Here is a 23,108-nt window from a genome sequence, read left to right on the forward strand (position 1 = left end):
TTTTAGTGTAGACGGGGAGCTGCTTGCTGTTTGAGTCCTCCCCAGAGGCTAGGCCCAACCAAGGCCCCCCTCGTTTTGAGACACGATGCATGGACAGGAAATAATAATGACAAAAATAGTATTTGATCATCTCTTCCTATGTGTCAAGCGCTGCTCTAAGCGCTGTGGTTATAAGCTAATCAAGTTGGACACGGTCCCCATCCCACCTGGGGCTCACAGTCTTCATCCTCATTTTATGATTGAAATTGACGAGGAAACGGAGGGTCAGAGAAGTGAAGTGACTCACCCAAGGTGACACAGCGGACAGAGGCTAAGCCGGGAGTAGAACCCAGGTCCTTCTGACTTCCAGACTTGGCCACGCTGCTTCCCACTATGGAAGGGATGCCGAAGGTGGGAAGGGCCGGGCGGAAGTATAAAGGAGCAACTAACTCTACCCCCTAGTCCACACTGCTTCTCAAACACAATTCCCCAGTGACTTGTTCATGAAATCGTGAAGGAAATTCTAACGTTTGTTAATAATAATAAAAATAACAATAATAATAATGGCATTTGTTAAACACTTACTATGTGCCAAGCACTGTTCTAAGCGCTGTCTCCCCCTCACGCTACACTGCCCTTCTTTTCTGTTCCAGGAGAATCGCTAAATATTTCGCCAAGTCAGACCTGTCAAAGAGATGGATTTCAAAGTCGGGCTTCCAAGGTACGCTATTTACCGCTCATCAAAGCCGGTGGAAATTTTAAGAGGCAGAAAGGGGGAGTGTAATATCCCTCCTTGATGGAACTTGGGGCTTTTTCCTTTGTTCAGCTGCCAGGCCGCGTCACCTTAGTTGCCTCAGTCATCTGACGTTCAGGTTGGGATTTGAAGCGTTTTCAACATTTAGGGGACTTAAGAACCCTCTTCTGGCCAGCGGCCAGAGCCAGGATGGATTGCTTCTGAGCTCCTGCTCTGATCATTTGTCTGATCTGACATTTTATTTATTTCTCAAAATTGCTTGTTCTTGAACTCATCGTTTTTTGGCCCGCTTGAATAATAATTTTGGTATTGTTAAGCACCAAGCACCATACTGAGTGGTGGGGTGGATACAGCAGGGAATGTGTGTATTGTTGTAGTGTCCTCTCCCAAGCACTTAGTACAGGGCTCTGCACAATCAATCAATCAATCGTATTTATTGAGCGCTTACTGTGTGCAGAGCACTGTACTAAGCGCTTGGGAAGTACAAGTTGGCAACATATAGAGACAGTCCCTACCCAACAGTGGGCTCACAGTCTAAACTTACACAGTGCTTACACAGTAAGCACTCCGTAAATACGATTGAACGAATGAATGAATGAAGGTTAATCAGGTTGGACAGAGTCTCTGAGCCACGTGGGGCTCACAGTCTAAGTGGTAGGGAGGGTGGATAATGAATCGACAGAGGAATAATAATAATAATAATGATGGCATTTATTAAGCGCTTACTATGTGCAAAGCACTGTTCTAAGGAACTGAGGGATGGAGAAGTTAAGTAACTTGCCTAAGGTAACACAGCAGACAAGTAGCAGAGCTGGGATTGGAACCCAGGCCCTCTAACTCCCAGCACCATGCTCTTTCCTTTAACTCATGGCTCAGTGGAAAGAGCCCGGGCTTTGGAGTCAGAGTCATGGGTTCAAACCCCGGCTCTGTCAATTGTCAGCTGTGTGACTTTGGGCAAGTCACTTAACTTCTCTGTGCCTCAGTTCCCTCATCTGTAAAATGGGGATGAAGACTGTGAGCCCCACGTGGGACAACCTGATCATCTTGTATCCCCCCAGCGCTTAGAACAGTGCTTTGCACATAGTAAGCACTTAACAAATACCATCATTATTATTATTATTATGCTGCTTCTCTCTCTTAGCGGTTAGGTTAACAGGTATATTTGGGGGTGTTGGCATCCATTTAATACGGGGTCCCCCCCCCACTTTGGAATTGGAGAAGCAGCGTGGCTCAGTGGAAAGAGCCCGGGCTTTGGAGTCAGAGGTCATGGGTTCAAATCCCGGCTCCACCACTTATCAGCTGTGTGACTTTGGGCAAGCCACTTAACTTCTCTGTGCCTCAGTTACCTCATCTGTAAAATGGGGATGAAGACTCTGAGCCCCCCGTGGGACAATCTGATCACCTGGTTAACCGCCCCAGCGCTTAGAACAGTGCTTTGCACATAGTAAGTGCTTAATAAATGCTATCAAAAAAATAATTTAAGTTTCTTCAAAAATAATTTAAGTTTCTTCAAAAGAGTAAAGACCCAGCCTTTCACATCAAGGAGCAGCTTCTCCTTTCCTGCTCTATTAACTCTGGTATTTGTTAACTGCTTAGCTTTGGCAAGCATTGTTCATTCATTCATTTATTCATTCAGTCATATTTATTGAGCGCTTACTTGGTGCCGAGCACTGTACTAAGCACTTGGAAAGTACAGTTCAGCAGTAGAGACAATCCCTGCCCACACAGTGTTTACAGTCTAGAAGGGGGAAGACAGACATCAAAACAAGTAAACAGGCAGCAATATAAATAAATACAATTATAGATACGTACACATCAAAACAATATAATCAGCATATAAACAGGCATCAATATAAATAAACAGAATTATATTTATTCTGTTTTGTTCTAATCACTGGGGTAGATACAAGTGAATCCTCACAGCGCCTTGTTCTCGCCTGTCCTGCCGTCGACCCCTGGCCCTCATCCTTCCTCTGGCCTGGATTGCCCTCCCTCCACACATCCACCAAACTAACTTCTTCCTCCCTTCAAAGCCCTACTGAGAGCTCACCTCCTCCAGGAGGCCTTCCCAGACTGAGCCCCCGCTTTTTCCTCTCCTCCCCATTCACTCCCCTCCCTCCCTCTGCCCTACCCTCTTCCCCTCCCCAGAGCATTTGTATATATTTGCACATATTTATTACTCTATTTTATTTGTACTTATCTACTATATTTATTTTATTAATGATGTGTATAGAGCTGTAACTCTATTCTGATGATACTGACACCTGACCACATGTTTTGTTTTGTTGTCTGTCTCCCCCTTCTAGACTGTGAGCCCATTGTTGGGTAGGGACTGTCTCTATATGTTGCCAATTTGTACTTCCCAAGCACTTAGTACAGTGCTCTGCACACAGTAAGCACTCAATAAATACGATCGAATGAATGAATGTGAGCCTGTTGCTGGGTAGGGACCATCTCTATATTTTGCCGATTTGTACTTCCCAATCTTAGTACAGTGCTCTGCACACAGTAAGCGCTCAATTAATACGAATGAATGAATGAATGGATGAATTTGGGAAAAGAGCTCTTAATTTGGGAGAGGTGCTAGAACAAGCCATGTAATAGAATTATGTTTTTTCTGCTTCCAGGAAACGGCTGGCTCCGTAGTTGGTAATGAAGTTCTTTCTCCTCCAAAGTACCAGCATCAAGGTAAAAAAAAAAAGTTTTTAAAGGGGTGCTTTGATAATAATAATAATTATGGCATTTATTAAGCGCTTACTATGTGCAAAGCACTGTTCTAAGCACTGGGGAGGGTACAAGGTGATCAGGTTGTCCCACGGGGGCTCACAGTCTTAATCCCCATTTTACAGATGAGGGAACTGAGACACAGAGAAGTTAAGTGACCTGCCCAAAGTCACACAGCTGATAATTGGCGGAGCTGGGATTTGAACCCATGACCTCTGACTCCAAAGCCTGACTCCAAAGTCTGACTCTTTTCCATTGAGCCATGATGAACAATTTCTAACAGACTCAGGACAGAAAAATGCTTTATTTTAAATCTGGTGTGTACAGTATACGTAAGATACTTTCTGCTACTGGATTGCCTCAGGACATACGGTTGGAATGGTTGCAGCCTTTAATAGCAACAATAATAATAATAATAATGATAGTATTTATTGAGTACCGACTATGTGCCAGACACTGTTCTAAGCTCTGGGGTGGATGCAACCTAATCAGGTTGGACACAGTCCCTGTTCCTATCACAGTCTTAATCCATTTTTCAGGTGAGGGAACTGAGGCACAGAGACGTGAAGTGGCTTCCCTGGGGTCACACACAGCAGACAAGTGGCAGAGGTGGGATTAGAACCCAGGTCCTCCTAACTCACAGTCCCAGGCTGTAGCCTTTGCCGAAGCTTTATGCTTCCCTTGGTGGGGATAAATTAGGAGACCAAGGCCCCTCTGGCTTTTCCAAAATACAAACGTCATCCTTTCCTGGCACAGAATTTCCTGTCACTTTCCATCTGTGAGATATGTTAGTTTGATGTATAATGGGGAAACACACCTGAAACGTGCCTGGAATTTAACTTAACTAGTCTCCTTCTCCAGCCACGTCCTCATTAAAGCAGACTGCCCCTCTCCATCCTCTCGGAAACCTTGCTGCTGCTTTTTTATTAATCAACAAACAAGACGCTGGAACACCCCTTTGAGACCTCCTTCACTCAAAAGGCCAGATTTATATGGCCAGAACCTCAAATCTCCAGTTGGTTTAGGCAGTGGAAACCAGCCCACAGAGGGCTAGGAGGAATTAGCTAACCAACCCTTGGAATTTACTAATAATCTCTGTACATCCTCCCAGTCTCTGCTTTGAAAGCATTAATGGAATTTCCTAAACCACACGATTTACTCTCCGGGTTCAAGTCCTGGAAAAAATCCAACTCGAGGAAAGTTGGGTTTTGACTTGCTTTATATTCCCACGTGGAACTGAGGTTACGACGTAGTTATGGACAACATACCCTCAGTCCTTCTGTTTGTTTTCTGTTTTCTCTATATCAACAATAGGGAATTTTTCCATTCTCAACTGAAGTCTTGGTGTTCCTCAGCAAACTGTTTGGTCATAATTCTGGTGATTTAGTTGGCTGGGCAGCTGTTCACTCCATAGCACCTGGGGGACTTTAGAGCCAGATGAACGCAGAACACATGGTAGCCAATCTATCGGTGATCGTTGACTTTGTGCAGAGCGCTGTTCTGAATGCTTCCTCTATTCATGGGGCTTGGTACTTAGAACTCTGGTTTATGGTAAATATTTAAGACACAGGGTAAACCTCAGGGTGACTGATTAGCATTCCTTTTTTGTCTCTTAAGGAATACGCCCTAAAGCCTCTATCGATTTTAAAAACATCATAGAAGGAACGGGAAATTTCCACGGTGACTTGCTAATTGGAGAAGGGGGATTTTTCCAAGTCTACAAAATGGAGTTTGAAAATCAAACATATGCCGTTAAATTATTGAAGCAGGTAATGGACTCCAGTTGCTACAAACACCTGTAATCCATTCCATTTCCATTGCATTTCACCTAGTGTCTCTGACCTTCTAATTTATAAGCTTCTCCTCCCTTGAAGGGGAAAAAGGTTCTTCATACATTTTCAAAATTGTATAATGTGCAAATGTCAGAATGAGCTAGAGAATTTAGTTGCTCTCCTTCCCGGTCTCTTCTGGAATCTTCCTGAACCAACAGCAGGGCTGTCTCTTTTATGACAGGAAATTGGCAGTTCAGATGATGTTATAGAAAGGGGGTGTAATTTCTGATTACAATGCATTTTTATTAGGCATATTTTCTTTGTAAGTACAGCATGATTATCATCGGTATCATCATGGTTAGTAGTAATGAGTTTTTTGCACTGTTGAAGCATTACTCTGTGCAGGACACTGAAGTGTATGCTGGAGAACAGGTCGAGAATAACAGTAATGATTCTAAAAATGTGGGAGACTTGACAAATACACAACAGTAGAAATAACGTGATGTAAAAAAAGAATCCCAAACAGCAAGTTCCCAACAGTACTGAATGCATATGGAAACAGTTTGAATGATTAAATTTCTCCATGGGGCAATGACTTTGAAAAATCTGGAAATTTATTCTCCTAAAATCCTTTTTTGGTTTCCTGGATTACTTTTAGGAGAAAACTATGCAGAGTAAAAAATACTGGAAGCCTTTTTTCTCAGAAATGGAAGTTTTACTCCTGTGAGTATATTTTCTAGCTTGGACTTTTTCCTCCACTCCTTTCTCCACCTCTCTCCATTATGTAGGGCAACTGGATCTTTAGTAAAACCAAGAAAATTTTTAGACGTAATCTCTTCACTTTGACTTCACTTTGAGAATTTTCACCAGATCACTGTTGTCTGACCCAAGTCATGTGATAATGGCGCTGGAAAACGTAAAAACGATTCCTGAGGTTCCAGAGTTGGAAATGCACGATTGAAAGGGCCGCTTTAATTCCTTTTACTTCGAGACGTAGCAGTTGGAGGACCGTTACGTATCTATCCCCCTAACCCTAGTCCATTTTGAGGAGTGACTTTTAGGCAAAGGAATCAAGTGCTCTTGAAGTGGAGAGGATTTTCTGGGAATTCACTCGCGAGCTTGGGATCCCTTTAGAGACGGAGGACAGTAATGAGATTTTTCTAACTCCTTCAGAGCTGCAGCTGTGCAGACTTGATGGCTGAGGGCTTCTCACACCTGCACAGTTTCACTCATCACCCTTGACAAATTCAAAATGATCTTTTCAGATGTTCTAAGGGGACACACCCCAGCAAGGGGGTGGAGGAGGAGGAAGCAGGCAACAATGCTCACGGTTTAGGCTTTATTTAATCCATGGGAAGCAGCGTGGCCTAGTGGAAACAGCACCAGCCTGGGAGTCAGAGGACCTGGGTTCTAATCCTTGCTCTGCCGCCTGTCTGCTGAATAACCTTGGGCAAATCACTTCTCTGTTACCTCACCTGGAGAAGGGGGTTAAGACTGGAAGCTCCACGTGGGATGTAGACTGTGTCCAACTCAATTAGCTTGTATGCCCCCCAGCACTTAATACAGTGCTCGGTACATAGTAAATGCTTAACAAATACCATTTTAAAAAAAAGAATGAGGGCTTAACAATCATTATTATCCCAATCACCCCACTATATCTACAGAAGGAAATTGTAGGGATATAACAGGGTTTGTTCCACTCTCTCTAAAACATTTTGCTGAAGAAATGGGTGTCTTCAAGCAGCTACATATAAAGGAGGCAGTAAGCAATCAGTGGTGTATTGAATGCTTACTAGGTGCAGAGCTCTGTGCTAAACGCTTGGGAGAAAGTGGGTAAGTGTGTTCCCTGCCCCACAAGGAACTTACAGTCTAGAGAGGGAGGCAGATGTGAAAATAAATCACAAAGACAACCAGAAGTCCTGTGAGGCTGAGGGTGGGTGGAGGAAGTGGAGAAAGTGGAGCTCTTGGATTTATCTATGTAGATATAAATCAGCACAAACCAAGCCTCTTTTCCTTCCTGCTAGTGGAGAGCAGGGCTTCTGAGCCTCAGTAGATTCTTTCTTTCCTAAATTCAGCTCTTGATTTGCTCATTTGTTAACACAGTAGAGCAGTATTTCCTCAGATTTTTTTTTTTTAAGTACCGTACAGTCTTTTAATCTGGTTGAGTTTCCCTGTGATTGACTTTTGTTCTAAGGTTTCGTCATCCAAACATCCTGGAACTGACCGCATACTTTATAGAGGCGGAAAGATTCTGTTTGGTGTATCCGTTCATGAGACACGGTTCGCTTTTTGACAGATTACAGTGTTTGGTAAGTCGTGTCATTGACTATTTTTTTTGCGTCGCTAATAAACAATAAAGATTAGTGCTGGCTTTTAATAGGAGGCAGAAATTTAAGAAGTTTAAGAAACTGCCCGATTATTTTCAGAGCAGGAAAAGCCATTGAAATGAACATTTGATGGGCAGTCTAGTTTTTTTTTTTTTCCCATGAAAGCAGTCCGTTGTTCAGTGGAGGGAATGGTTTTCCATCTCGTGGTGAATTGAAAGCTCTTTCCATTATTATTCACTATAAATTTGCAGCCAGAATCAGTGAATGGTATTTACTGAGTGCTCTCTGTGTGCAGAGTACTGTACTGAGTGCTTGGGGGAGTACAATGAAATAGAGCCAGTAGATGCGATCCCTGCCCCACAATTAAGGCAGCTTGGCCTAGTAGATAGAGCAAGAGCCTGGGAGTCAGAAGGACCTGAGTTCTAATCCTGGCTCTGCCACTTTTCTGCTGGGTGACCCTGGGCAAGTCACTTCACTTCCCTGGGCCTCAGTTCCATCGTCTATAAAATGAGGAGTAAGACTGTGAGCCCCATGGGGGCAGCCTGTCCAGCCTGATTAGTGCTTAGGACAGTGCCAGGCACATAGTAAGCACTTAACAAATTCATAAAAAAAGAGGGGTGATTTGGGGAGAACGATTGATTTTTGTTTTTCAGATTTACAGAGCTTAAAGTACTTCTCGTTCCCTCTACTCTGTAAAGTCACTGTGGGCAGAGAATGTATGTGATCACCCTGTAACCTTCCCAGTGCTTAGAACAGTGCTTTGCACATAGTAAGCACTTAACAAATGCCATTATTATTATTATTATTATTATCATCATCATCATCAATCGTATTTACTGAGCGCTTACTGTGTGCAGAGCACTGTACTAAGTGCTTGGGAAGTCCAAGTTGGCAACATATAGAGACAGTCCCTACCCAACAGTGGGCTCACAGTCTAAAAGGGGGAGACAGAGAACAAAACCAAACATACTAACAAAATAAAATAAATAGAATAGATATGTACAAGTAAAATAAATAGAGTAACAAATATGTACAAACATATATACATATATACAGGTGCTGTGGGGAAGGGAAGGAGCTAATATGGGGGGGATGGAGAGGGAGACAATATCTCCTTATTGTTCTATTGTACTCTCCCAAGCACTTAGTACAGTGCTTTTCACGCAGTAAGCACTCGATAAATACGACTGAATGAATAAATATGATCGAATGAATATACATATCAGCCGGCTAACAACCAGCCCTGTGTTTTAGGGTAACACGGCCCCACTTTCTTGGAAAGTTCGCCTCGGTGTATTGATAGGGATCGCCCAAGCCATCCGGGTCTTACACAGTGCTAAACCGTGTTCCGTCATCAGTGGAAGCGTAACCAGGTAACTTGTTACCCTATTACTTGTTTATCCAATTTACTCCTTTCTAGACTGTGAACTCACTGTGGACAGGGAACGTCGGTGTGGGCAGGAATGTGTCCATTGTTATATTGTACTCTCCCAAGCGCTTAGTACAGTGTTTTGTACAGAGTAAGTGCTCAATAAATACGATTGAATGAATGAATGAAAGTGTCTGTTTTGTGTTCATTCAATCGTATTTATTGAGCGCTTACTTAGAGCGCTGCTTCTAAGAAGAGAAGCAGCGTGGCCTATTGGATAGAGACTGGGCCTGAGGGTCAGAAGGACCTGGGTTCTAATCCTGGTTTTGCAGCCACTTGTCTGCTGGGTGACTGTGGGCATGTCACTTCACTTTTCTGGGCCTCAGTCCCCTCAACTGTATAATGGGGATTAAGACCGGTAGCCCCATGTCGGACGGAGACTGTGTCCAACCCAGTTATCTTGTATTTACCTCAGCGCTTAGTACAGTTCCTAGCACCTAGTAAGTGCTTAACAAATACCATTAAAAAAAAATCCAGTCCCAGGCCACATGCGGTTTACAGTCCGAGCGGGGGAAGACAAAACATACAACAAGACAAATATTGTGGAAACTAAATAAACATAAAATAATGAAAATTTTACCAATAATCAATATAGCAACTCTGTATCATATTGAAAATTCAAGAGAACTGGCTAGCAACGTCGAAGGGTTTGCGGTATTAGTATCTCATTTAACTGTAACAGAACCGTCTCTACAACATACGTTCTGTAAAAAACTGATTTGTTAGCAACTGGAGTTAGTAAACATGACATGATTACTCAGTTTTCAATCTTCTGCCCTCCCCTTCATCCTTTTGACAAGACCAGTGACACTTTATCCATCAAAGGCTGATTTTCAATCCTTCTAAATGACCTAGTCAATGTAGGAAAGCAAAGTGTCTGAGAAATAAAGTTTGGGTTAGAGTTAACGAGTGAGCTAAATTCAGATTAATCCTGTGATTTACATGGGAAAACCCTCTTTTGACGGCTGGGAAATCGCATCTGCTCTGATTTAGACCTCTGGGAAGTCCTCCCACAAGCTCATCTCCAGAAGATGTAAAATTTCCCAAAACCTATGACACATCGGTAGTTTGCCAATGGCATGAACTTGAGATTCGGCTTTGCTTTTGGCTTCAGTGATTTCAATGCTTTGAGTTTTTCCCTTATGTATTTTCTTTTTCATTATTGGAAATGACGCCGAGGTGAAATTTCCATGATGTCGCAAGTGGGAAGAAAAGCTCGTATTCACAAATTAGCCTCCAAATAGGAATTTTAGACAAGCCAAAATCAGGAACGAAGGTTTGGTGTGAATGTGGGTGATTGCAAAACCTTACATACCGACGGTGCAAGAAAAGATGAAGTCGTTAAGAGTCACTGTGACCCCAGGTGACCGATCCCCCCGTAAATGAAGTCAAAAATCATATTTTTAAGAAATAAAAACAGTGAGCTTGACCACTTCACCCCCCGTTTTCCAGTGACTCCATACTTCCTAAGGTGTAGCGTTAAACGGTCTCATATTAAAATTCTACGAGACTCAAAGTCTGCTTTCTGGTTAATAATAATAGTAACAGTAATGGTGTTTTTAAGCACTTATTTGTGTCAAGCACTGTTCTAAGCACTGGGGTAGATTCAAGGTAATCAGATTGGACACAGTCCCTGTTCCACATGGGACTCACAGTCTTAATCCCCGTTTTACAGATAAGATAACCGAGGCCCAGAGAAGTGAAGTGACTTGCCCTAGGTCACACAGCAGACGCGTGGCGGAGCCGGGATTAGAACCCACGTCCTTTTTAGCTTCATCTGTTCCTTGATTTTGATTTCAGCACAAACATACTTTTGGACGATCAGTTTCAACCCAAATTAACCGATTTTGCTACGGTGCATCTACAACCCCAAACGGACTGCCACAGTTTGACCATAAGCACCAAGAGCAACATGGCGAAGCGCTTCTGGTACATGCCCGAAGAGTATTTAAGACAGAGCAAACTTTCCACCAAGACAGACGTCTACAGCTTTGGGATCGTAAGTATGAGCTGTAGCCTAATGCCTCTCTGGCCTAGGTCATTACGGAAGTTCTCACAGGTGGTAAAATGGGAATGGAGGAGCCCAAACACCTCTATAGAACAGAAGGGGAAAAGGATATTTTATTGGGAATATTGTACACTCTAAGGAAAAGTCTTTAATTTTTAGGGGTATTTGGATCGGTGTTAGATAATAATAATTGTGGTATTGGTTAAGTGCTTACTATGTGTCTAGCACCGTTCTAAGCGACGAATTTTTCAGGTTGGACACAGTCCCTGTCCCCCACGGACTCCCCGTCTGAGTAGGAAGGAGGACCCAATTTGAATCGCTATTTTCTAGATGAGGAACCTGAGGCTCAGAGAAGCGAAGTGATTCACCCAAGGTCACACGGTGGGCAAGTGGCAGAGCTGGGATTAGAAGAATAACGATTATTATTTTTATGGTATTTGTTAAATGCTTACTATGTGCGAGGCACTTTTACTAAGCGCTGGGGTGGATACGAACAAATCGGCTTGAATACAGTCCCTGTCCCCTGTGGGGCTCACAGTCTCAATCCCCGTTTTACAGAGGAGGTAACTGAGGCCCAGAGAAGTGAAATGACTTGCCCAGTTCACACACCGGACAAGCGGTGGAGCTGGGATTAGAACCCATGACCTTCTTACTCCCAGGCCCGTGCTGCGTCTCTGATAGATTACTCGGTAAAGAGTTGCACGAGGGCCCTGCAGTTGGTTTCCTGGAAAGAACGTGGGTCTGGGAATCGAGGGAGCTGGGTTCTAGTTTTCGCTCAGCAAGTAGGGAAACCTCCCCCTGGCTCTATGCCTTCAGTGCTGAAGGTGAAGTTGGCCCCCCGAGGAAGACTCCTAGACTCCAAGAGGAACCCAGCTAAAGAGATTCCCAAAGACCATAGGAGCTACCAAGGCAACTGTTTTCTGGATTCCCCTATCCCTAGTTTATTTTAACGTCTCTATCAGTGGCATTTACTGGCATTTGTACATATTTATAACTCTATTTATTTATTTATTTATTTATTTATTGTACTTGTACATATCTATTCTATTTATTTTATTTTGTAAGTATGTTTGGTTTTGTCTCCCCCTTTTCGACTGTGAGCCCACTGTTGGGTAGGGACTGTCTCTATATGTTGCCAATTTGTACTTCCCAAGCGCTTAGTACAGTGCTCTGCACACAGTAAGCGCTCAATAAATACGATTGATGATGATGATGATCCTTACTACGTGCAGAGCACTGTACTAAGAGCTTGGAGAGGACATTACAACAGAATTCATGGACATGTTCCCCTCCCCATAAAAAGCTTATAGTCTAGACTGCAAAATCCCAGTGGGCAGGGATAATAATAACTGTGGTATTGGTTAAGCGTTTACTTTGTGCTAGGCACTGTACTAAGCGCTGGGGTGGACACAAGCAAATTGAATTAGACACAGTCCCTGTCCCACGTGGGGCTCACGGTCTCGATCCCCATTTTATGGATGAGGTAACTGAAGCACAGAGAGGTGAAGCGACTGGCCCAAGGTCACATGGAAGACAAGCGGCGGAGCTGGGATCACGTCTACCAACTCTATTGTACTGTACTCTCTCAACCACTTAGTACAATGTGCTGCACAGAGTATCCACGCAATCAGTATTTTTCATTGATTGATTTTAGTGCGATGGTCCTGATTAAACACTATGTTGGAGTCTCACTGGTTGCAAATAGGTTCTGCATGTTAAAAAAAAACAAAACCCATAAAACCTCTGTGTGCACTTTGCCAAGTTTTTCCCCACTGCCAGCCTCCATGCTCCTTGTAGTCTGCCTCTAGCAGGAATTCAACTGGCAGGGACTTGGGAATGTAAATTGGGCTAGGCAAACCATTAATACTTGAATTAATCCCCCTGTCATTCTTAATGGAAGATTCCTTCATCAGGGCACAATAATTTTGTTGTAATAATTCGGGTAGAGCAACGTGGCCTAGTGGATAGAGCACGATCCTGGGAATCAGGAAAACCTGGGTTCTAATCCCGGCTCTGCCACTTGTCTGCCGTGTGACCCTGGGGAAGCCATTTAACTTCCCTGTGAGTCTGTTACCTCATCTGTAAAATGGGTATTAAGACTGTGAGCCCCATGTGGGACAACCTGAATACCTTGTATCTACCCCAGCGCTTCCAACAGTGTTTGGCACATAGTAAGTGCTTAACAAATACCATCATTATTATTGTATGGACTGTGTCAATCTGGATTAGCTTGTATTTATCCCAGTGCTTTGTAGAGTGCCTGGAACATAGTAAGCACTTAAATAATCATTAATAAATGTGATATTTAAGTGCTCCCTACATGCCAGGTACTGTACTAAGTGCTGGGGTGGATACAAGCAGATCAGGGTGGACAGAGTCCCTCTCTCACATGGGGCTCACAGTCTTAATCCCCATTTTATAGATGACGTCACTGAGGCCCAGAGAAGTTAGGTGACTTGCCCAGGGTCACACAGAAGACAAGTGGCGGAGGGAGGATTAGAACCCAGATCCTTCTGATTCCTAGGCCCGTGCTCTATGCACTAGGCTATGCTGCTTCTAAAAAGTAGCATAAAAAATAAGACATTGTCATTTACTAGGGATGAATTTGTCTTTGCTATTCTAATCTAAACTGCGTCCTAATCCCAGCTCTGCAGGGCACTTCACTACTCTGAGCCTCAGTTACCGCATCTGTAAAATGGGGATTAAGACCGTGAAACCCATGTAGGACAGGAACTACATCCACCCTGCTTAACTTGTATCTCCCCCAGCACCTAGTCCAGTGCCTGGCACATAATTACAGAAAATTAACTATAAAAGGCTGATTAATCAGTAGCCTAACACCCCTCTGGCTTTGTCTTAGGTCATTATGGAAGTTCTGACGGGTTGCAAGGTGGTGATGGAGGAGCCAAAACACATTCAGCTGGTGAGACTCGGTTCCATCCTCCTCTTCCAGGCGCTTAGTACACTGTTCTGCACACAGCAAGCACTCAACAAATACGATCAATTGATTGATCTGGGACCCATTCCCACCTCTACTGCCGTTGATCCCAGAGCTGATGGAAGGTCACCGCATCATTTTGCTGCCTTGTTTTCCAGAGGGACCTGCTCCTGGAGATGATGGAGAAAAGAGGCCTTGATTCATGCTTCGCGTTACTGGACAAGAAGGTGGAGGCGTGTCCTCGGAATTTCTCTGCAAAACTGTTCACACTAGCTGGCCGATGTGCCACATCCCGTGCCAAGTCGAGACCTTCCATGGACGAAGTGCGTAATAATAATGATGCCATTTATTAAGCGCTTACTATGTGCAAAGCACTGTTCTGAGCGCTGGGGAGGTTACAAAGTGATCAGGTTGTCCCACGGGGTGCTCGCGGTCTTCATCCCCATTTTACAGATGAGGTAACTGAGGCACACAGAAGTTACGTGACTTGCCCAAAGTCACACAGTTGGCAATTGGCGGAGCCGGGATTTAAACCCATGACCTCTGACTCCAAAGCCCGGGCTCTTTCCACTGAGCCACGCTGCTTACCCGCCTGTCTTCATTCATTCAATCGTATTTATTGAGCGCTTACTGTGTGCAAAGCGCTGTACTAAGCTCTTGGGAGAGTACAATATAACAGCAAACAGACACATTCCAGTTCACAGTCTAGAGGTGAAGACAGGCATTAATATAAATTTAAAAATAAATAGATAAATAAATAAATTACAGATGTAATAAATACATAATTACAGATATACTAAAGTACAGGTATAATAAATAAATTACAGATATTCCCTCCACAGGTGCAGCGCACTTTGAACTCAAATGGCGATAGGGGGTACAAAATGGGATTTTTCTTGGGGAGCTCCTTGATAGACAGTGTTCCCCAGAGGGAAGTTGATTAACTTTTTCAAGGACTGGCTGACCTCCCTGCCTCCTGTCTCTCCCCAGATCAGTCCAAACCTTCACTCTACTGCCCGGATCTTTTTTCTGCAGAAACGTTCAGTCCGTGTTTCCCCACTCCTCAAGAACCTTCAGTGGTTGCCCATCCACCTCCACATCAAACAGAAACTCCTTGCCTTCAGCTTTAAAGAACTCCATCACTCTGCCCTCTCCTACCTCACTCCACTACTGCCCGCTCACTTTTCTTCTCTAATGCCAACCTACTCACTGTACTTCGAGCTCATCTATCTCGCCACCGACCTCTTGCCCACATCCTGCCTCTGGCTTGAAATGCCCTCCCTCTTCATTATCTGATAGACAATCACTCTCCTCACGTTTTTAAACTTAGCCTTATTAAAAGCAGATCTCCTCCAAGAGGCCTTCCCTGACTAAGCCCTCATTTCCTCTTCTCCCACTCCAATCTGCACCACCCTTACACTTGGATTTTCCCTTTTATTCACCCTTCCCTCAGCCCCACGGCACTTAGGCACATAGTTGTAATTTATTTATATAAGCACTTAGTACAGTGCTCTGCACACAGTGAGCGCTCAATAAATATGATTGAATGAATTTGTATTAATGCCTGTCTCCCCTTCTATTCTGTAAGCTTGTCGTGGGCAGAGAAAGTATCTACCATTCATTCATTCAGTCATATTTATTGAGCACTTACTGTGTGCAGAGCACTGTACTAAGCGCTTGGGAAGTACAAGTTGGCAACATATAGAGACGGTCCCTACCCAACAGCGGGCTCACAGTCTAGAAGGGGGAGACAGACAACAAAACAAAACATATTAACAAAATAGAATAGTAAATCTATACAAGGAAAATAGAGTAATAAATCTGTACGAACATATATACAGGTGCTGTGGGGAGGGGAAGGAGGTAGGGCGGCGGGGAGGGGGAGAGGAAGGAGGAGGCTTAATCTGGGAAGGCCTTCTGGAGGAGGTGAGCTCTCAGTAGGTCGTTTCTGAGACTGAGTCGTTCTACTGAGAATGCTCAGTAGAGCGTTTCTGTACAAAGATGATCCGGGCAGCAGCGTGAAGATACCAGCTATGTTGTATCATCTTCTCTCAAGCCCTTAGTACAGTGCTCTGCACATAGTAAGCACTCAATAAATACCATTAATTGATTGCTTGGCCGATACCAAGAGACAGAACCATCACAAGATAGGAACTATTGTGTCTTTGAGCTGTGTGGTAACTGATGTCCTGGAGCAGTTAGTGAGACTTAGATGGTGAGTACTTATTCTCAAGAAGATTTTATTCCTCCCTGCCTTACCTATTTGGCTCATAACTGAGGAATTAAAGAGCAGTAAAAAAAAATAAAAGGAATTTCATGAGGGTGGGAAATTTTCAGGTAATGATAGTCATAATGGTGTTTGTCAATTGCTTATTATGTGGCAGGCACGGTTCTAAGCCCTGGGGTAGATAGAAGATAATCGGGTGGGACACAGTCCCTGTCCCACATAGGGCCCACAGTCTTAATCCCCATTTTACAGATGGGAGAACTGAGAAAAGTGAAGTGACCAGCCCAAGGCCACCCAGCAAACAAATGGTGGAGCTGGGATTAGAACCGATGACCTTCTGTCTCCCAGGCCCGGGCTTTATCCACTAGGCCATCCTGCTTCATGACAAATCAGTCAATCAGTGGTATTTATTGAGGGCTTACTATGTGCAGAGCACTGTTCTAAGCTCTTGGGAGAGTCCACTACAACAGAATTAGCAGATACGTTCCCTGCCCGTAATGAGCGTACAGACTAGAAAGAACTCCCATTTTCAGAAAGCCTAATCAATGCCTAATTTCTTTTCGCGGTCTAATTAAATGACTAGAAAGAACTCCCATTTTCAGAAAGCCTAATCAATGCCTAATTTCTTTTCGCGGTCTAATTAAATGACTGACGGCGACTCTGCCTCTTCCTTTATGCCAGGTCCTGGAAACCCTGGAGAGCAGTTGTCTGGCCCTGTATTTTACCGAAGATCCCCCCGCGTCATTGCGGTCCTTCAGGCCTCCTTCCCCCCTTTTCCTAGACCTCTTACCGAACGTCCCAGTGGAAGACGACGAAAACCTCCCTCTCTCCGGGGAAGAACCGAACCGACGTGGGGCGGTCCGGAAAACCCCATTCGAATGCAGTCAGTCCGAAGTCACGTTTCTGGGCTGCGTCCAAAGAGTAGCCACTGATGATGCTTCCCACGTGGCCGGGGGCAGTGGGGAAGGTGGAGGAGCTTTCAAATCTGACGCTCACCTCTGGCCCTTCACAGCCGGTTGTGTGGAAACCGGCTCCCCGGCCGAGGCTGCCGGTTTTCCTCATGGGATCCGGTTGGGAGATGGCCACCATCCATCCGTGGCAAGTAGGGGAGACCCTGAAGAGGACACCAAGGGTGGTTTAGGAGTCATTCGCCCTGAAGAGAAAGAAAAAGGCAAGTATTCCCAAACAGCTGGCTTGCAAACAGTCCTTTTGGAACCAGGGAATAGCTGCCTCTAAGCTGGCAAAGAGAAGCAGGGTACTCTAGTGGATAGAGCATGAGTCTGGGAGACAGAAGGACCTGGGTTCTAATCTCGGATCCACCACTTGGGCAAGTCAGTTCACTTCTCTCAGTTCCCTCATCTGTAAAATGGGGATTAAGACTGTGAGCCGGGGACAGGGACTGCGTCCAACCCGACTATCTTGTCTATACATTTTAAGTTACGGATTTATTCATGTGACTGTCCATCTCCCCCTCTAGACTGTAAGCTCATTATGGGCAGGGAACGTATCTGCTAATTCCACTCTATTATACTCCCCCAAGCACTTGGTACAGTGCTCTGCACATAGTGAGTGCTCAGTGAACACGACTGATTGATTGATCGACTGATGACGTTGTTCCTAAGAGAAGGTTGGTTCTGATTTACATTTCAATTTAAGACACGCAGCAGAAACCGGCTGCATTGTAAATCCCTCAAGACTGTAAGCTTGCTGTGGGCAGAGAATGTGTCTATTCATTGTTATGTTGTAATAATAATAATAATAATGAGGGTATTTGTTAAGCACTTACTTTGTGCCTAGCACTGTTCTAAGCACTGGGGTAGATACAAGGTAATCAGGTTGTCCCATACTCTTAATCCCCATTTTACAGATGAGGTTACTGAGGCACAGAGAAGTTAAGTGACTCTCCCAAAATCACACAGCTGATAAGTGGCGGAGCCGGGTTAGAGCCCACCACCTCTCACTCCCAAGCCGGTGCTCTTTCCATTAAGCCACACTGCTTTTCTTGTGCTCTTGAACTCACCCAAGTGCTTAGTATGGTGCTTTGCACGTAGTAAGCGCTCAATACGTAAGATTGAATGATTGATTTGTGTAATCTGGAGGCAACTCTTTTATTGAAAGAACAGTTCAGACTCCGTGACGTGGAGCAATCCCACTTTCTTGGCTGACTCCATCATATTCATCAAATTCAGTACTACCACAGGGAACGGGAAGCTTGAATGAATCTAGAACGGATAGAGAGTAACCGTTTCCTTCACCTCGGCCTCCATCAAACTTTAATCAATTCCGTTATCGAGCCATTGTGCAGTGCCCTTGAATTTAGACATCTTCCGAAAGTAGCTTTGGATCGGATGAGCTCTATTGGCTTTTGTGCGGCTGTAATTTCCATCTGCGAATCACTGTCTCATAGTGAAGTATTTATGAAGTGTTACTTTAGATGGTGAAAGACAACTTTTATTGCAACGACTAGTCTGTAGAGAAGCATAAGGAGACAGTTAAGATGTATGTAATTTGCAAATGAGATTTACTCATCTGTTTTTTAAAAGCGCAAATGGAGATTGTAAAAAAAAAATCACTGCAAGATTAATTTAAAGGGGGAAAAAGCTTTACAGCCATTTTTTTTTTGCACTGAAATCTCCTAGCGGTACATTTCTGTCTTAAACATTATCTGCTGGATCATTGGAATGCATCAAAGCCCAAATTCCTCCAAAATTGAGAACTTTAAATTATTTTTTTGCCATCACAAGAACAGCCTTTGCGTTCTTGCCTGAATCAGTAGCCACTGATTCTTACCAGAGTTCAGGACAGTGCTTCACACATTTATAAATGCTCAGTAAATGTAACAGTTGATTGATCGAAAGATGCTTATTTTGCATAGTATGAAACGGCAGGCTGATTTGAGCTATAAGACATCCATTTCTGTGAGACAGTGATAAAGGTATTGCTCCAGTGCGAGGCTTGCTTCCAAATTCTCCATGGTGGTTTTAGGGGTGAGCTTAGAGACATAACTCTGTGTTAAACTACCGAAACCTAATCTGGGAAGTCATTTTTATACAGGAGGAAATCTCAGCTGTCATGAATTCCCAGAACTCTAGCTCCTGTAGACTTGTAAACTCGTCATGGGCAGGGAGCGTGTCTAATCTGTCTTCCGTCCTCTTTACTCCACAGAATCCACCCTTTCACAGGTCACCAATGATCTCCTCCTCGCCTAATCCAGTGGCCTTTAATCCATCCTGATCCCCCTCGACCTCTCAACTGCCTTGGACACTGTCGACCACTCCCTTCTCCTGGAAACATTATCCAACTTCAGCTTCGCTGCCCCGTCCTCTCCTGGTTCTCCTCCTATCTCTCTGGCCGCTCATTTTCAGTCTCTTTTGCAGGCTCCTCCTCTGCCTCCCACCCCTTAACTGTGGGGGTCCCATCAAGGTTCACTTCTGGGTCCCCTTCTATTCTCCTTCTACAACCACCCTTGGAGAACTCATTCGCTCCCCTGGCTTCAACTGTCATCTCTCTGTGGATGAATTCCAAATCTACATCTCCAGCCCTGATCTCTCGCTCTCCCTTTCTGCAGTCTCGCAGTTCCTCTTGCCTTCAAGACATCTCTACTTGGATATTCTCCCATCGCCTCTAACTTAACACGTGCAAAACAGAACTCCTTATCTTCCCACCCAAAACCTGTCCTCCCCCTGACTTTCCCATCACTGTAGATTGCACCACCATCCTTCCTGTCTCACAAGCCCCTATCCTTGACTCCTCTCTCCCATTCAACCTACATATTCAATCTATCACTAAATCCCATCGGTTCATCCTTCACTACATCACTAAAATCCATCCTTTCCTCTCCATCCAAACTGCTACCATGTTAATCCAAGCCTCCTCTCCCACCTTGATTACTGCATCGGCGTTCTTGCTGACCTCCCCACTTCCTGTCTCTCCCCACTCCAGTCCATACTTCATTCTTCAGCCCAGATCATTTTTCTACAAGAATGTTTGGTCCGTGTTTTCCAACTCCTCAAGAGCCCCCAGTGGTTGTCCATCCACCTCCATATCAACCAGAAACACCTCACATTATCTTTAAAGCAGTCACATTACCCCGCTCCTACCTGATCTCCCTGCTTCTCTACTATGATCCAGCCCTCACACTTCACTCCTGAAATGCCAACCTTCTCACTGTATCACAATCTTGTTTATCTCACCGCCAGCTTCATGCCCACATCCTGCCTCTGGCCTGGTCTGCCCTCTGTTTTCGAATCCAACAGACAGTTTCTCTCCCCTCCCAATTTCAAAGCCTTTTTGAAGGCACATCTCCTCCAAGAGACCTTCATTTCCTCTTCTCCCACTCCCTTCTGACTTGCTCCCTTTATTCAACACCCACCCTCATCACCTATGGACATATCTATAATTAATTTATGTATATTGATGTCCGTCTCCCCCTCTAGAATGTAAGCTCATTGTGGGCAGGGAACGCGTCTGTTATATTGTTGTGTTGTACTCTCCCAAACAAGTGGCAGAGCTGGGATTAGAACCCACGACCTTCTGACACTCAGGCCTGTGCTGTATCCATAGGCCAGGCTGCTTCTACCTTATTGCAGCCCTGAGGATACCAGCTACACTGACATTGCAGATGTGAAAGGGAGAAAGCAGTTACTGAGCAAAAACCCACTACTCCAGTAAAGCTTTACTTGAAAGCTGAAGAATTCTTTACAAGTAGCTCATTACTGTAAAGTAGAAATATCTCCTTGTGGCTTTTGTAATCCTGTTACTCACAAAAGACGCTTTTATGTCACTCTGTAAGTGCACAGGCTATTGGAAACACAATTGCTGTGGCCCATTAAGCACTGGATTTACTCATATTTCTTCTTGTATTATGCTCTCAAGTACAATTCTTTTAAAGGTTGAACCGATTTCAACTAAGAGCCTTTATTAAAGTCTAAAGACCATCTATTGGGGTTTTTTTCCCATTACAGATTTGAGGAAAATCTAGCCACATCCTTTATGCAACAAATCCAGCCTTCCTTAACTCACTGCCGTCGTTCAGGATTATCTTAAGCCACGAGACTGTTGCTCTAGGATTCATTTTGAAACAGGCATCATAGAAATGAGGTAGTTTACCTGTAGGGAGGCAGTATCAAAAATCTGCACGTAAATTTATCAGGGGGCAACTAAGCAATCGATGAAGTGGAAGCAGGTTCTGTGTGAGAAGTAGTTTGTCACTTTGGAAATATTAAGGCTGAGACGGGATGTAGCTTTTTGATCTTTTTTAACATGACATTTGTGGAGTGCTTATTAATGCATCAGGTACTGTTCTAAGCGCTGGGGTAGCTAAAAGTTTATCAGGGTGGACACAGTCCCTGTCCCACATCGGGCTCACAGTCTCATTCCCCATTTTACAGATGAAGTAACTGAGGCCCAGAGAAATTAAGTGCCTTGCCCAAGGTCACTCAGCAGGCAAGTGGCGGAGCAAGGATTAGAAGCAGCATGGCTCAGTGGAAAGAGCACAGGCTTTGGAGTCAGAGGTCATGGGTTCAAATCCTGGCTCCACCACTTGTCAGCTGTGTGACTTTGGGCAAGTCACTTCTCTGGGCCTCAGTTACCTCATCTGGAAAATGAGGATTAAGGCTGTGAGCCCCACATGGGACACCTTGTAACCTCCCCAGTGCTTAGCAGTGCTTTGCACATAGTAAGCACTTAATAAATGCCATTATTATTATTATAACCCAGGTCCTCTGACCAGTTTCAAGACTTTCAGTCTGGAAGGCCCTTCTCATCCAATCCGTCCAAACAGCACCCTCCATCTTAGATGCTACCCGGTAGAGCGTACCTGCTAGAGATGTAATCAGTCAGTGATATTTATTGAGCACTTGCTGAGTACCGAGCACTGTACTAAGCGCTTAGGGGAGTGAAGTTCAATAGAGTTGGTAGGCATGATGGCTGCCCTAAAAGAACTCACTTTCTAGTCGAGGGGACAATCATTCAGTAAGCGCTTGCTACTATTGCTACTAATCGCCTTGTCTTATGCCGTGTCGAGTCATCTCCAACCCATAGCGACCCCACGGACTCATCTCTCCCAGAACGGCCCACATTCTGGTAGTGGATCCATAGAGTTTTCTTGGTAAAAATAAGGAAGTGCTTTACCATTGCCTCCTTCCACACAGTAAACCCGAGTCTCCACCTCCGACACTCTCCCGCGCTGCCGCTGCCCAGCAAAGGTGAGTTCTGACTTGTAGCGGATTCCCTGCCACTCGCTAGCCACTGGCCAAGCTGGGAATGGAATGGACAGGCCTCTGCTTGACTCTCCCTCCCGTAACCAAGACTGGCAGAGTGCTGGAAACTCTCCAGGTGCCGTCCTGAGAGGGGTATTACTGCCCAGACTGCTGCATTAAAATAAATTACAGGTAGAGGAAGCTGCAGATTAGAAGGATATATACTGGGACAGGGGTTGGATGTGTATCCACATCCTTAAGGGATACAAACCCAAGTGCATGGGTAACCCAGAAAGGACAGTCTTTTAGACTGTGAGCCCACTGTTGGGTAGGGACTGTCTCTATATGTTGCCAACTTGTACTTCCCAAGCGCTTAGTACAGTGCTTTGCACACAGTAAGCGCTCAATAAATACGATTGATTGGTTGATTGACAGTGAATCGGGAGGGGAAGAGTGTCTGGCACATAGTAGATGCATAACAAATACTATAAAAAAAACTGTATGGCCTAGAAAGTTATCATGGAATTGTTTAATTTCTCAATCTGGGTAGCTAGTATATCTCACTCTCTCTCTCTCTGTATATATATATATATATATATATATATGTATATATATATATATACATATATATATACACAGATATATATAGATAGATATACATATAGATAGATATATATCCCTTCCCCACAGCACCTGTATATATGTATATATGTTTGTACATATTTATTACTCTACTTATTTATTTATTTT

General features: G+C 44.2%; 1 protein-coding gene and 1 non-coding gene across 2 annotated transcripts in view; one reads left to right on the forward strand and one right to left on the reverse strand.

Annotated features, from left to right (window-relative positions):
- The window catches only part of IRAK3 (interleukin 1 receptor associated kinase 3), a 31,453-nt gene extending 14,059 nt beyond the window's left edge, over positions 1-17,394 (forward strand). The window contains exons 5-14 of the mRNA XM_038756052.1: positions 633-700; positions 3,361-3,421; positions 5,075-5,226; positions 5,888-5,952; positions 7,424-7,538; positions 8,811-8,929; positions 10,786-10,984; positions 13,854-13,916; positions 14,090-14,254; positions 16,840-17,394. Coding sequence (XP_038611980.1) covers positions 633-700; positions 3,361-3,421; positions 5,075-5,226; positions 5,888-5,952; positions 7,424-7,538; positions 8,811-8,929; positions 10,786-10,984; positions 13,854-13,916; positions 14,090-14,254; positions 16,840-17,394 — 1,562 coding nt within the window. The remainder of the gene's footprint in view (positions 1-632; positions 701-3,360; positions 3,422-5,074; positions 5,227-5,887; positions 5,953-7,423; positions 7,539-8,810; positions 8,930-10,785; positions 10,985-13,853; positions 13,917-14,089; positions 14,255-16,839) is intronic.
- Positions 17,395-22,374: 4,980 nt separating this feature from the next.
- Positions 22,375-22,512, reverse strand: LOC119937386. The gene has a single exon (XR_005454059.1). It is a non-coding gene; the product is annotated as a small nucleolar RNA SNORA7 (small nucleolar RNA).
- Positions 22,513-23,108: the final 596 nt, after the last annotated feature.

This window comes from Tachyglossus aculeatus, chromosome 14 (genome assembly GCF_015852505.1).
Source record: "Tachyglossus aculeatus isolate mTacAcu1 chromosome 14, mTacAcu1.pri, whole genome shotgun sequence".
Classification (NCBI taxonomy): domain Eukaryota; kingdom Metazoa; phylum Chordata; class Mammalia; order Monotremata; family Tachyglossidae; genus Tachyglossus; species Tachyglossus aculeatus.